This window comes from Triturus cristatus, chromosome 11, assembly GCF_964204655.1.
Source record: "Triturus cristatus chromosome 11, aTriCri1.1, whole genome shotgun sequence".
Classification (NCBI taxonomy): Eukaryota; Metazoa; Chordata; class Amphibia; order Caudata; family Salamandridae; genus Triturus; species Triturus cristatus.
Window position 1 is genome coordinate 431,097,274 of NC_140594.1, and position 15,079 is coordinate 431,112,352.

Here is a 15,079-nt window from a genome sequence, read left to right on the forward strand (position 1 = left end):
ATAGCATGGTTTGTAGCTATGACATGTATACCTAAAATACATAAATAAATAACACAGGCTAAAATGTGAATACTCATCTGATGCTTCTAAATAGTTCTACCCCAGTATACCTAACCTAAGTGTAGTACGCGGTAAGAAGTAGGTGCTGTTTTCTAAAGCATAGCTAGCTGTAGTTTTAGTTTTGCCAAGAGTTGTCAAAAGTTTCTCTAAGTTCTAGTCTGCTCCATACTTTAGACTGTGTGAGGTTGGAATCTCTTTCCGGGACTCGATATCTAACACCCCGCAAGGGGAATCAGAAACACTGGAGCTGGATTCTCTGTGAGGAGGATGACAGCGTCTGGTCAGTGCATCAGGCGGGAACTTGATCTCCTTCTGAACTTGCCGTGGCAAACCGCAAGTAGGCAGTCGAACTGGACTGTACCGGAACCTTGGTTTGCCAGGGCAAGTGCAGGTATATTTATACCTTGAAGGTGTTTAGGAATGCCTGTATTGACGTAAAAGTCGGGCATCGGAACGTCATGAATGAACCCCTAAGGCAGAGGTCTTCAAGCTTTTGTACGTTGAACACCCCCCCCCTCCCCCCCCCCAATGAATCTTTTTAGATGGTGCCACCCCCCACCTGACAGAAATTTCTGGAATCTGGTACACTACGATCGTCTGCCAAGCACATATCACGGGCCATATCCGGCAAATAATGTTCAACACAATGAGAGTGTTTAGTAAACTGCAGGTTTGTGAGTGGGTGTGGTGAAATGACAGAGGCTTATTACACAGCTCAAAACACAATTTCCCAAGATAAAATGTGCGCAAATTCTTTTTACTAGGATGCTTTGTTTTACACATAGCATAGATTAATAATCACACCACCAACATAAATGTCACAGGTGTGCTGGTTTTTAGCCACATAGACTGTCAATATGTGGAATGATTTTTTGCTACTGCCATCCTCAGGTTGTGCTCCACATCCAGTCTTGAACGGTACTTAGTCTTTAATACCGCAAGTGCTGAGCACCCAATCTCACATAAATAGGACGAGCTGAAAGGCAAGAGAGTTTTGATAGCAGTTTCTCTCAAAGCTGAATATTTTGCAGACCGTTTCAGCCAAAACAGTGACTGTAAGGGAGACCGTGTTATCAGAATTTCCGAGCACTCCCTAGCTCGGAGTTGGTACACGAGAAACCATTCTCCTCTAGAAACCAATAACAAATGTTTTAGGCAGAATTATAATGGGATAATTGCCCACCAACCAGTTATGGGTCCGGAGAGAAAGGTGAAAGTTCAGAGTGCGCTGAAAGCACACCTAATTGAGAATTCCTTAGTGGTACGATAAGTTGCTTGCCTGAACCAGTGGGGGGTTTAGGACAGGTCAGGCTTATCTTTAAAAAAAAATAGAACTGATAATGATGTTGCCTATTTTACCTCAGAGTAAAGTTGTCTGACAGACTTTGTGGTGGCAGGGACATGTTAAGGAGTTTGGGTGCTCTGGGCCAATCCTATTTTGGGGGCCCCTGCTCAGAACAGCATTGAGATTAAATGATTCACTTTCAGCTCTTCCAAACCCTCTTTAGCCAGGCTACTAAGGGTGCACAGGCTGTTGCATGAAACAAAAATATTTCTCTGCAAATAGTAATGCTCTCTCACATCAATCACATTAAAAAGAAATGAAACAAAACAGTATTTACAAGAATCTTTTTAGGAATTATTCCAGGCCATCAGGGCAAAAACAGAGCTGTCTCTACCAAGGTGCCCCCTGAAAGGCTGGATTGCAGTGCATGTAAATATGACCTTTTGTAATTTAGGACGAAACCTTGATGGGGCACGATATGCCCATACTTGTGTACAGGGGCGCAACTAGACCCGAACTTCGGGTGGGGGCTAACACTCCCATCCAGGACTGGCCCTAGCACTGGTCGCACACAGTGCAAAGGTCTGTTTTGGTGCCCCTCCCCCGTTTCCTCTTTCTCCATGAATTTCCTCACTACCACTCCCGAACAATGCACCTCATCTCTCTATAGCACCTTTCTGGCAAACATTTAATTTTTTTTTTATAGCGCTACTCCTAGTTTACTCACACTCAGTTCTTTGATCTGCGTGGTACACGTTCTTTGTAGCAGGCACATTAAACCTCTGCGCTGTGTGGGTGGCAGGCGTACCCATGTGAGTGCAGGGTGAGCCATGCATCGGTGTGAGTGCAGGGCGATCGCTGTGAGTGCAGGGCGATCGCTGTGAGTGCAGGGCGATCGCTGTGAGTGCAGGGCGATCGCTGTGAGTGCAGGGCGAGTGTGAAAGTGAAGGGCGAGAATGAGGAGTGAGTTGTCTGAATGCAGGGAGCATTCCCAGACACTTGAAGTAACTCAACAGGTTATTGACGGCAGCGTAGGATTTCCGATATAAGTTAAACTATTGCTATTATGGCATTAACCAGGGATCAGGGTGGAGGAAATAAATGTGCCGATCTTGCAACCAACTTCCAGTTTTAGGATTAGGGTTGCCAGATCATTATTTTGATGTCCTATGCACTACAAAAATAAACAGTAACCTAAAGCTGTATTGTCAGCACTTGTCTGTGCGTACTTTGAACAGCAAATATAAATAGTAGCACTTTTAATTGTGTTCTAGGGCTGCCTGAATGGTCCATGACTGAAAATAAAATGGAACAAAGACAGAAAAGTCACATTACAAATGTGTATATACACTTATTTATTTATAAGCATATTTAGTGTTAAGACCAGCAATTTGCAGGCTATTTAAAAAAAACACATGTCTAGCTGGCATTTTTCCTTTGGTAACTGGAAGCCCTGTGGGCCTTGCCGTGCCTGCCTGTGTAAATTTAAAAGAAACTTTGTCTCCTTTCTGCTAAGAGCTAACCATTCCAGGACGGGGTTAAACTTGTAGAGCGGAAATGCTTCAGCTGCATTGGGAGGCAGGAGGTCTCCTTTGCTTAAAACTGAAAGAAAGGAACAGGAAGTCATTTCAGCTGCAGTGGGAGGCAAGGAGTCTCCTCTGCTATGAAATCGAATGTGAAGGAACAGGACTGTCAGTTCGTTTACTCTGGGTTTTAGCAGAGGAGACGCTGCCTCCCACTGCAGCTGAAGCATTTTAGCTCTACCAATCTATTTCCCCTCTCTCCCCCCTCCAACCCTCTGTTACCAGAGCTCGCCAATAAAAAATTCCCATTTGAAATGGGTGAAGGCTTGCGAAGCCTCGGGACAGTAAAAGATCAAAAAAGGTAAGATCTTAGTGTGGAGTGCGCGCCATCCCCCCCCTGAGGTGGTGTCACGCCCCCTTGTGGGGGGCGCACCCCATAGATTGAAGAACTCTGCCCTAAGGAATAGATGTTCATGCATAATAAATGAGTTCTTGGAGAAATCCATATCCAAGCAAGGGAAATTCCTGAAGGCTTAAGAGTCTGGTTTTCCAACAACTCGTTGTGACGTGGATTGACGGATGAAGGAGACCATGCCTGCATTTGGTTAGCATGGACAATGCCTAAATAAGGGCTGGATTTTCTATGCCTAAATAAGGGCAATATGAATTGTACCTATATAAGGGCATATATCGGGAAAACTATATACGGAATCTAAATCTACACACAACATTGCAATCAAGGGGAATTGCACTTCTTTTTTGTGGTTTGCATCACTGAGGATTATGGCTCCATTGAGAGGCTGACTTGGAGCCAGTTAAATACAAAACTGTAGCTATCACTTTTTCCAGAAAGCGCTATTGCAGTTTATAGTTATGAGCTACGGTGCTTATTCACCCACCTGTGCACAGCAGCATAGACACCAGCAACACAGCAAATCTTAACTGATGTTTAGAAACCATATTGAACTTGCGATTGCCTTCCACAGTCATTTGGCTCTCATGCCTTTCTCCTTGTTCATTACATACAGCATTTATGGGAGGTGTGTAAGAATTTGCTAAATACAGATTTATCCCACTTTTCATTTCTAAGGTTCTGTCGGCAGGAAATCAAGAGAAAATTGTACTCTACATTCAAGCCAGCTTTGAACCAGGTGGGGCGACAGAAGCCATCTCTTCCCTCAAGCGTGTTGCACAATTCAGGTAATGGTTCATTGCTTGAAGCTTTTATTTTAATTTTTTTAAATTTTTTTTTTTTCTTAATTCTTTTCGTAAACCTCAGTTAAGTCCCATCATTTAAGCAATCTTTGAAAGCAATTGTTCTTGCACTGCAGAAGCTGCAGTGTTTGGGGCATGTATTGATACTGAACTTGCACTGTACATGTTTTAATTCTTGGTATTCATTGTAGTGTTTTGTTCCCTTCAGCACATTATTGTGCAGGGCTTCTTTTTATTTAGTTTACCAAGAAAGAAATACTCAAGACTTGACCAGTGGCCACCTGACTAATCAGACCACCTGCTTCCCACACCCTCCCCCACCCCGGATATTGCTGCACAGATTTTGAAATATTGCGGCTCAATAATTTATATTTAGCAGCGCATTATTACATTTATTTGGGCAATTTTGCCATTATAATTTTTAACTATGTGTTATTCTGGTTTAGGAGTTGTGATTTAGGTTTAAACCAATGGTCTCTAATCTAAATACCTGCCAGGTGCTCATTAGGACACCTTAAGTCAGTGCTGGCTTTTTAGGGACAAGCACTATATGTGTTGAAATTGTACAGTCGCTTCAGTCACGAGGGTTGAAGGGATTGTGAGAAGAGGATTTTGCAAATTCTTGCTGAGCTTACACCTTTAGGTAAGGACCGTAATATTCCATGCTAAGGGCTTCACGAACTACGACTCCCATGCCTGTCTGGTCTCTTGACTGTTAATCTCTATACTGATCCCTGCCCCCCACTGCACATTAGCTATTCATATTTCTTTACCAATTCTCAATTGCGCATTGAGGTGACCTATGTGTGCAGTATGTAGTACTATATAAACCGTATACAAATTATTAACCAAAACTCTAACCTAAGAAAAGCCCTGAACTAAAGTTTCAGACAATAGAAGCACACAGCAACAACATCAAACCAAGACTAAGTCGAAGCAAGAACACATATTACCTAAACCGAAATTCTGATGTCCTAAAGAAGTAGCGTACCCAAAAACAGGGGTCGCCATCATCCTGCATAGGACCATATAGTTCACAACGTTTTGTCTTTCTTCACTGTTCTTACTAGTAGAACTCCAGCATCAAGTACCAAAATGCCCAAGTGACCTCATGGTACTAAGGTCCAGCTGTTTGAGTGGGCGGAATCAACCTGTTGCAGACAGTAAGAGGAGGAATGCAACAAGTTTACATATTTGCAGGCAGCATCAAGGTGCACAGATTGATAAGCTAAAGTCTGTGCTTAGCTGTCGGGAGTATAAGGAGGACCGCAGTGGTATGTCCGAGGTGAGCTCTATGGTATTACAATTACCACCAGATTTAGCGGAGAGCGCGATTTAAGGCACTGGTGGGGAGTGTACTGTATGACACTCCCGCTTCCCAAGGATCAGGGAAATGCGTAGGCATTCTGTTTACTTCTATAAGTAACATTGTATAGTATCACAGGGCTCCCAACTATATTACCCACACCTGAGGCTGCGGCGCAGCATGGTTAGCTGACTGTATGTACACATTCACTTTATCCTTGATCCTTAAAAGAAGCAAACTTCCATTTTGCCAGCATGTGCCGGTTTCTGCTGAGCTGAGAGGCATCAAAATTGTTCGGACAACCTGTAGCCCCATCTCGCGCCCAGAGCTTTCATCTGCTCCAGACCGAACTTAACCCTTGTTGTTTTTAGTTATACTCTACTTTTGTTACACTTCACCTGTATATGAAGATGACACAGCTAGTACTGCTGTGCACATAAAGTCTACAGTTCATTGTACACAGTTTTGCTGCAATTATCCCATGGCATCTGCAGGCCGAGTGCTTTTTACAGACTGTTGCACCCAATCTCAAAAAAGGAAACCCTCTCTGGTATGCATGCTATTCGCTTATAAAAAGCAATAAAATAGATATTTACAATCCACCGTAAGAGTTAGAAGTGCAGCATTTCCTAATGGAGGAATGGGCTGCTGTGGTAGTCAAAAAATAAAAACAGTCCATTCTTACATCAGACCTAAGGGCGTGCAAACCCACTCAGGAAGTTTCTCTTCTTCCCCCTTTTTCGTTATCTATATTTTCTCTATTTTTTCGCTGTGCAGTTTTAGTCATGCTCTACTCTGGAATCCACTTTTCCCTGTAATGTCTCGCTGGTTACCTCTTACACCTCAACCTGCTATACTGCCCATCCCTGCTTCTGAACTCTTGCTCTATCTCTCTGCCTCTCCACTGCTGTCTCTATACCCCACCATCTCTTTTGTTAGGTGTAAGTCTCTTTGGTCTTATTTTGACAAATATCCCATCTCTCTCTCTTACGACCCCCCCCCCATCTCTGGGCCAACCCGCTCCTACGTAAGGGGTTTCTCTCTTCATCAGATATGCCATCTCTCTCCCCTTGAAGACTATCTCTGGACCCCGCTCTCTCTTCTGTGAGGTGTTTTTCTCTTCTTTCTCAGCTATCCATCTCTCTCTCTGTGACTCTCGACTTTTCCCCCTGTAGACTCTCTATACCCCACCCTCTCCTATTAAGTCTTTCTGTACTGTCTCATCCTTCCAGCGGTCAGCAGCCTCTCATACTTTCCCCCTGCAGACTATCTCAGTTCCACTTTCTCTCCCATCTTACCCTGCGATGTCTTCCTTTACTGTTTCTCACTTTTTCCCCCGTCTTTTGTCTGCCTCCATAACCTCTCATTCTCTTCCCTGAAGGGTCTCTCTTCAATCTAAGCTTGCCAAGCACCACACACACACATCTCTCACTCATGCACAGTGCCACACTGGTCCAGTCTCATAACCTCTGGCTTCCTGGAAGTGCCTTTCTCTCTTGCCAGGTATCATTCACTCACTCTTTCCTTTCTGCAGCTCCACCTTCTCTCTGTACTCATCCCTCTGAGTTATTTGAAGTATCTGTTGTCTGTCTAAGCCTCTCTTGTCTCACTTCATTGCTTGTGAGGTCTCTTTCTCCCCTGAATTATGTCACTATCTGGCATACACCCACTTCCCCCGTCCTTGCTTGCCTGTCTCGCCCACTACACCCCGATTTAGAATTTAAAAAATAAATTTAAAAAAAAGCTCTGTGACTGTAAACTAGAGGCCAGGCAGGCTAAATTACTTTTTATTTACCTCAAAATCAACAATTTAAGGTCCGTTTTTTTCCCCGAGTGCCAGATGTTGCTTCTTTTTCATCAAACGAACATTAGCTCATTGTTTGGCACTCATGATCATCCAGTTGCTCGAGCTATTATTGTTTCGCTCCAGACTGGTTTGTGACAGCATTGTATAGCTATTCAATCCCTGGCAGGACAGTACCCAGGTTAATGTGCTGTGTGGCTAAACACTGATAAGGTCCCATAAGCGAGACCTATTGGCTATGCCAATGCTTTTGTTTTGTCATTTAAATAATACAGAGAGGGCTATTGGATGTTGAGCCCTGTATCGCTCTTATCACTTTGTTCTTAAGCAAGTCCTGTATCCCTATTTCCATTCCCTGTTCTCTTTCTGGGGATATTTCGTACTGTGGCACTCGCGGCATAGGAACATTTTGTTTCATAGTTATTTGTACAGGTGCCATTTTCATATGTCCCGCATCATTCTTATGGAGGTCCAAACATCGTTGTCTACTTTTTCAAACGCCCATTTAGGTACTGTAGTTTGGGGTCGGGCGAAGTAAAGCGAAATGCCACCTGTGGTCAATTTAATTGTTGCTTTAATTTTTTTTAAGTAATTCTAAGCCCAGCAAGTTAAGGGTGAAGTTGTCTGTCGATACAAAACAATGTTTGTCATTGATTGGGCCAGTGGTGTATATCAGTGAGGCGGTGACAGGATTGTGCACAGGCACATGAGAAAAATCCCACAGATGCACTATATTTTTCCGAGAAGGATGCATGGAAAATTATTTGTCGGTCAATGGAAGAATTAGTGGCCCCAGTGTCAACTGTGAATTTCACCTTCTGTTCCTGTACCATTGGTTTAACATATGGCTCGCTTGGATCCACTGGAATTTCCACCCATAACTCTCTCCCTCCAGGGCCACCCTGTTTGTCAAAATCATAGTCCGTCAAAGGGACAGTTACCTTCTGAGATATGTTAGCCTGTCTTTATAAGTAAGTTTTGTTGGTGTCCTCAATAAGTAGTCATTAGCATAACATTTGGCATAGTGGCCATTTATAGACACATCATGTTAAAGGAATTCTGTATCCCCCTTGGGCACGTCCTCATGACATGGAGTGCCCTCTGGTAGTTTTCTGTAGTAACTGGCACTCTCCAATTCAATTATTAGGGTCTTTACAATTGTGGAACCCGTTTAATTTTTGGCCATTTTGGAGTCTGGTACAGAGTATCCTCTTGTTACTGCCCCGTTACCCCCCATTACCCCCTCTCCCGCCTTGTTGCTTCTGGCTTGTGGACCTGCCTCTTCCTTGCTGGAGTTGCTAGCAGCTAGAGCAACGCTTTGCTCTTTAACTCCTTGTGTTTCTTATCCTTAGTCTGTTCTTTCTGCACCTGCCTCTCAGCGTCTTGGTGGGCGATGGCCAATACTTCTGTTAGTGGCTTTTACTCCCAATGTTGGCTCATAGGTAGGCATGGATAATCTTATACATTCTTGGGTGTCATTTACAACTGGAGAGGGCTTTTTGGGCCCCCACGTCAGCGTCCATCTCACTATCGGTGGAGAACACCTTTTGTATTCAGGAGAAGAAGGCTGCTACATTTTCATCCTTTTCTTGTTTACAGTTCTATTTTGTATAATCTAATCTCTTATGGAGCTCTAATTCTTGAAGTCTAATCATTAATTTGCCTGTCAGGTCAGCTATTTCATCAGTCACTTGACCATCCGCTTTCTCCTGTAGTATTAACTATGTTTCAGCCAACATCTTCAAAGTTTTCTTTCCTGCACTTTTTCCATATATCAGGTGGGAGAATGCAGGAAAACATTTGGTCTATGTCATTCAATGTTAACTGGCCTATGCGCAATATCTTTTCTGCTCTGGCCTACCATTCATCAGTGTTTACATTCATAACAGGGTAGTCTTTGGAAAAGGCAATGAGTTCCATTTTTAGGGCTCGCGTAGCGTTGCAGCGCAACGTGCTGCCCGCTCTGCGAGACCTCTTGTGAGCAAGGAGATTTCAGAAGGGGACTTGAAGCCCCGTCCCTCTTTTTCATTGGCTGGCATCACCGTTTATGCTAAACGGTGGCCTGCCATTGGAAATGAGTTTTTTTTGTTGCCGCCCTTTCCCCTTTTCGTCCGGCCGATCCAGACAGGACCGTCTGCTTCACAGCTGTCGTGAAGCACTTTCTTATCTTTAGGGGAGGGCCATCTGTTTCTAATTAGCATGGCCTTATCGCGGCCATGCTAATTAGAAACAGATGGCCCCCCACAAAGATAAAGTGCGTCGCCGGACGAAAAGGGCAGTTTGGCCATACTTTGGAGCTCGTCACGCTCCGACGCTGCTCTCGTTGCTGTTTTCTTGTTTTTATTAAACACTCCCTTTCATCCGATTCGAGGCCTGTTCTAGTTTTACATTTGCGCGAGGGCTTGTCTGTTATTGGTATTGGCACCATATGCAGTCTTGCTTTTGACTCCCAAGGGATTCGTAGATTGTGGTTACACAGCGACCCTTTAGCTTGAGAAATTTCAGTTTCATTACAGAAAGGGCTTGAAATCTATCTCCTGCTACGCAGGCACTGCACTTCCAGGCGACTGAAAGTGAAACATATTAGCTGCTAGGTTTAATGGCGGCCCAGACACATTTCCGTCCATTTAGTTTTATACATGATGTCAAGGCACAGCGCGCTCGCAATCGTGACCTTCCTAGGCAAACTACAGCTTCGCTTTCCTATTAAAACATTTTAGCCGGCAATGATTTTGCTGCCCCGTGAAGCATTCCTGATTACATTTTCGACACTGTTGCACACCGCATCTTCTTCTTCCGGCTCCACACCGGAGGAGTGCGATTTACAATTCAGCATTTCGTGCCACGCTCAACTGTCCTGAAAAGTCGGTGGGACAGAGAGTGGAGCATCTGTTAAATTAATGAGGCTCATATGAGCAAAACAATCAGGAAACACTTTAAAAAGGAGGTCATCGGTTATTGTCAGCCAAAGCCCCATGGACGGGTCGGGATGTAGTGCGAAACGCTTTAAAAGACTTAACCCTCTCGGTACTGTGAAGGGCGCTCTGCCTGGAGGGCGTCTTGCAATAACTTGCAATCACAATGATTAGGTGAGGTTATTAATAAAGTCCAGACGGTTGTGTGATTGGGACGTGTGTGAACATTCGCTTAGCCCTCGCGGGAATGGTGGGACAGCTTGCCTCACCATGGTTCATGATCCACGATGGTGTTTGTTGTGCGTATTCCTGGTAAGTGATCCTATGTGTAGGAATCGAGAGCAGTAGCTAGATTTGCTTCAACAACTGTGCAAACACCCCCCTGGCCAAAATGTGGAGCAACGTAAGTGCACACAGCAATTGACTAGGGGGTGCAACTTGCTAAAATACAATTTTCTTGGATGCTATAGTGCTCTGTACCTTGTAGCCAGAGTTCATTATCCATGCTGCATTGTAAGCTGCAAGCAGCTGTCCCAACGCCACATTATCTTCGATCGAGCCTACCAGACAGCACCAGCTGTCTGGCTGAAAGACACCTATTGTCCGATTACCAAGAACTTTAAAAGCTCACCCGTTGCCTATCACTGGTTGACTTTATTGTCCCTTATTTGCTTTTTATTCGATAGCTTGCCATGTCCTTTCCCCAAAGCATAACTTTTGCGTGTCCTTCACAGCTAGCTTTTGGGGGGCTACTTAAAAAATATATGTTCGAGGCATGTGGGCTGCTGAATTCATATCTGTGCATAGATCGCCGCCTAGTGTTGGGTCCGGATGTTTGCACGTTGTTGTCCTGGAAGAGTCTTCGAAGTATCCTTGGATAGGTGACTCCTCCCATGGACTACAGTGCGCATGGGCATCCTCTCCATCCTCAGATTGTTTTTTTCCGCCATTGGGTTCGGATGTGCTATCTTAGCTCAAGTTAGGAAAAACTTTTGTCGAGGCCACAAGGCCTTTAGTTCGCGTCGGTACTGTTTATCGATCGGGTTTCGATACTTTTTGTTAGTTTACTAACTTTCAGCACCGACTTTGTTCGCATTTGCCTGTCCATCGACTCTACTTCGACGATGGAATCCAGGACGCCATTCAAAAGGTGTCCGGTATGCAATGCGAAGTACCCACACATCGACGTCCATCCGGTGTGCAACAAATGCCTTTCGCCGGACCACGACGAATCGACATGTATGGCCTGTGCCCGGTTCCGTTCAAAGAAGACTCTGCGGAATCGTCGAGCGGCGAGGCTCGAAGCGCAGCACGCGGCACCGGCCCCAGCTGACATCTTCGACGAGGCTGACGACGTCGAAGAAGTAGAAGTCTTACCCTCCAGTCCCGTTTCCGAACACGAACACGAACCCGGATCGGACGAGGCCGACGAGTCACTCTTCCACAGAGGTGAAGACGACACCGAGGTAGGAGACGACGAGGAGGCCTTAGGAGCCGAAGAGAGTAGCTCCGATGATGAACAAGGCCTACCTGTTCAGACCGAAATTTCACCAGCGCCACAGACTATGGCTCCGGTCGAGGGATCGCCTTCGGGCCTTACCCGAGACCTATCACGCAGTCCTTCGGCCCCGCCCTCGGGCCCGGCCTCGGACGTTCAGCGGCAGCCATTACCGCTTAAGCCAGCTGGTTTCCCTTCCACGAAACCGAAACCGAAAGCTGCTCAGGTTCCTACGAAACCGAAACTGAAAGTGGCGCTAGTCGGATCGAGGCCTTCAACACCTTCGACGCCAGCGCACCGGGTCGGCACCGACCGCACCAAGAGAGACTTCGGTGCCGAACTCGAGACGGGCGACATGGGAGTCGACAAACGGAAGAAGGTCATCGGCGCCGACAAACCTGCCCGGTTACCGGCGTCGACGCCACCGACACCGAGGGCCGTCCCGCCTGCTACGCCTCGCAGCACTCCCTCGACGACACCAAAACCTCACGTGTCGAAGACGTCGACGGTGATCTCCGCACCTCGACTCGATGCGCCACGGGCGCAGAAGATATCTGCAGCCGCCTCGACGACCCTGGCGGGGGCCACGACCTCTAAGGCGCCCCGAGTACGGCCTGGCGCGATGCCAGGCTGCAGATCCAAGGACGCCCTCCAGGACCCGTCGGGTTCCGGTTCGGCTCCGGCGGTTTCGTCGGTGCCGACCAGCATTACCTTCGGCTTGCCTCCACCCACAATCCCGAAGGCGTTTCAACTCAGGACACAGGTCACCAAAACTGCGGTTACACCTGTCGAGCCGTCTCCGTCACACGTCATCGACGCCGACACTGGCAGGATGATTCTCCACGGCCGAAGGATAACTTCGGAACCGCCATTGGAGCCTTTCAGGATCCCGCTAAAGAGGAAGCTGCCTGTGGACTCAGAACCTCTCCTGTATGAACCCTTCTATTCACCCTACCAGGACCCACACCGGGCCTCCCCCACACGCTCCGACACGGATGCATTGGGGGACTACTTGGATGAACAAGTCCCCTACCATGTGGACACGGACCCTGATGACCAGCAGGACCCTGACCAAACTTGGGGCGACCCTGCAGACCCCAGTGCACCTCTTGATGCACAGGACACACAACTATATGGGCCAAAAACATCACCCACAGAGGATACTGCGGCGTTCAACGCTCTGATTGAACGTGCGGCAAACAACCATGATGTACAGCTTCACTCTGATATCATCGAAGATGACTTTCTAATGGACACCTTTGCATCCTCAGAAAGACATGTAAAGACTCTGCCAATGTTGAAGGGGGTCCTCAAGCCAGCCACTGACATTTTCAAGGAACCCACCAGGGCACGAGTGATAAACCCCAGGATCGATAAAAAATACAGATCAGCACCTGGGGATCCTACTTACATCAGAGGCCAATTACCACTCGACTCCATCGTTGTGGCGAATGCCCGCAAGAGGGCACACTCGCAGACAACGGGTGACGCTCCTCCCCCGGACAAAGAGTCCAAGGTGCTAGAGATCTCCGGCAAGCGAGTTGCCGCACAAGCTGCAAACATATGGCGCATAGCTAACACTCAAGCGCTCCTCGCTCGCTACGATAGAGCGCACTATGACACACTGGAGCAACTTCTTCAGCACCTCCCTGACCCCTACAAAGAAGGTGCAGAAATCCTTATCAGAGAGGGACAGCTACTCACAAATGCTGCCATTAAATGTGCACTAGACGCTGCAGACACGGCTGCCAGGGCCATCAACACTAGCGTCATCCTACGACGTCACGCCTGGCTACGTATCTCAGGATTCAAGCCTGAGGTACAAAACAATATACTTAATCAGCCCGTCAACCCCGACTTTTTGTTCGGACCTGAGGTTGACACCACCCTCGAGAAGATAAAAAAGGACACGGACACTGCAAAGTCCATGGGCGCCCTACAAACTCAGTCCTTTCGGAGCGGCTCCTTTCGTCGCCCCGGAAACAAGGGGGCAGGTAGAGGACAGGGGTCACAACAAACATATAACAAGGGTAATACGCAGACCACCTACGATAAGAACACCCGAGGTGGCTATCGTGGCTCCAGTACCAAGGGCAGAGGACGTGGCTACGGCAACACCAGGTCCTCCCCCAAGAACAAGCAGTGACGCCCTCTCCCTTCCTCCCGACCACATAACACCTGTCGGGGGAAGGCTACAACGGTTCCTGTCCACGTGGAACTCCATCACCACGGACAGGTGGGTCAAAGATATTATAAAACACGGTTACTGTCTGGAGTTAACTTCCACTCCACCCACAATACCACCAAGAAACCGTCCTATGTCCTCAGAGCACTTAACGCTCTTACAGCAAGAGGTAGAAAGTATGCTTCTAAAAGGCGCTATCGAGCTCGTACCCATCCACGAGCAGGGCACGGGGGTTTACTCCCTCTACTTCTTAATTCCAAAAAAGGACGGGTCGCTCAGGCCTATATTAGACCTGAGACCCCTGAACCAGTACATTCTTTCAGAGCACTTTCACATGCTCACTCTACAGCAAGTCCTTCCGCTTCTCAAGCAGGGAGACTTCCTAGCATCACTGGACCTCAAGGATGCGTACTTCCACATACCCATCCACCCCTCACACAAAAAATACCTCAGGTTTACTGTTCAGGGGCAGCACTATCAGTTCAAAGTCCTTCCCTTCGGCGTGACAACAGCGCCCAGGGTTTTCACGAAGTGCCTAGCTACGGTGGCAGCACACTTACGGAGGCAGCATATACACGTCTACCCCTACCTAGACGACTGGCTCGTTCAAGCGAAGTCGGCCCAGCAATGTGCAAGCCATATGTCCCGCACCATTCACCTTCTTCACAGTCTGGGATTCTCACTAAATTACCCAAAGTCCCATCTCCAGCCCGCACACGTACAACAGTACCTGGGCGCGACTATAGACACTCTGGCGGCCTCAGCTCAGCCAAGTTTAGTGAGGATCAACAGCATACAACTGCTGATCTCCAAGTTCAAACACAATCACTCGCTTCCAGCGCGAGTGTTTATGCAGTTGATAGGCATGATGGCCTCCTGCATCTTCATAGTCCCGCACGCGAGATTACATATGCGCCCACTTCAGGAGTGCCTAGCACGTCAGTGGAATCAGGCTCAAGGACAGTTGAAAGACCTAGTGTTGGTGAGCGGTCGGGCATACAACTCTCTGCATTGGTGGAATCCACAAAACCTTTGCAAGGGGCGACCGTTCCAAGAGCCTGTTCCACAAATAGTACTGACAGCGGACGCGTCTCTCCAGGGATGGGGAGCTCATGTACTACACTACACAGTGCAGGGACTATGGACGACACAACAGAAGAAGATGCACATCAACCTTCTGGAACTGATGGCAATCTTCCTGGCCATGAAGGCTTTCAAAGTACATCTGTGCAACAAGGTCGTGTTGATCCGGACGGACAACATGACCGCAATGTACTACATACAGAAA

General features: G+C 47.1%; 1 protein-coding gene across 1 annotated transcript in view; it reads left to right on the forward strand.

The window, feature by feature from the left end:
• Positions 1-15,079, forward strand: part of NFU1 (NFU1 iron-sulfur cluster scaffold) — a 155,857-nt gene that overhangs the window by 25,619 nt on the left and 115,159 nt on the right. The window contains exon 2 of the mRNA XM_085636291.1: positions 3,959-4,068. Within this exon, the coding sequence (XP_085492417.1) occupies positions 3,959-4,068 (110 nt within the window). The remainder of the gene's footprint in view (positions 1-3,958; positions 4,069-15,079) is intronic.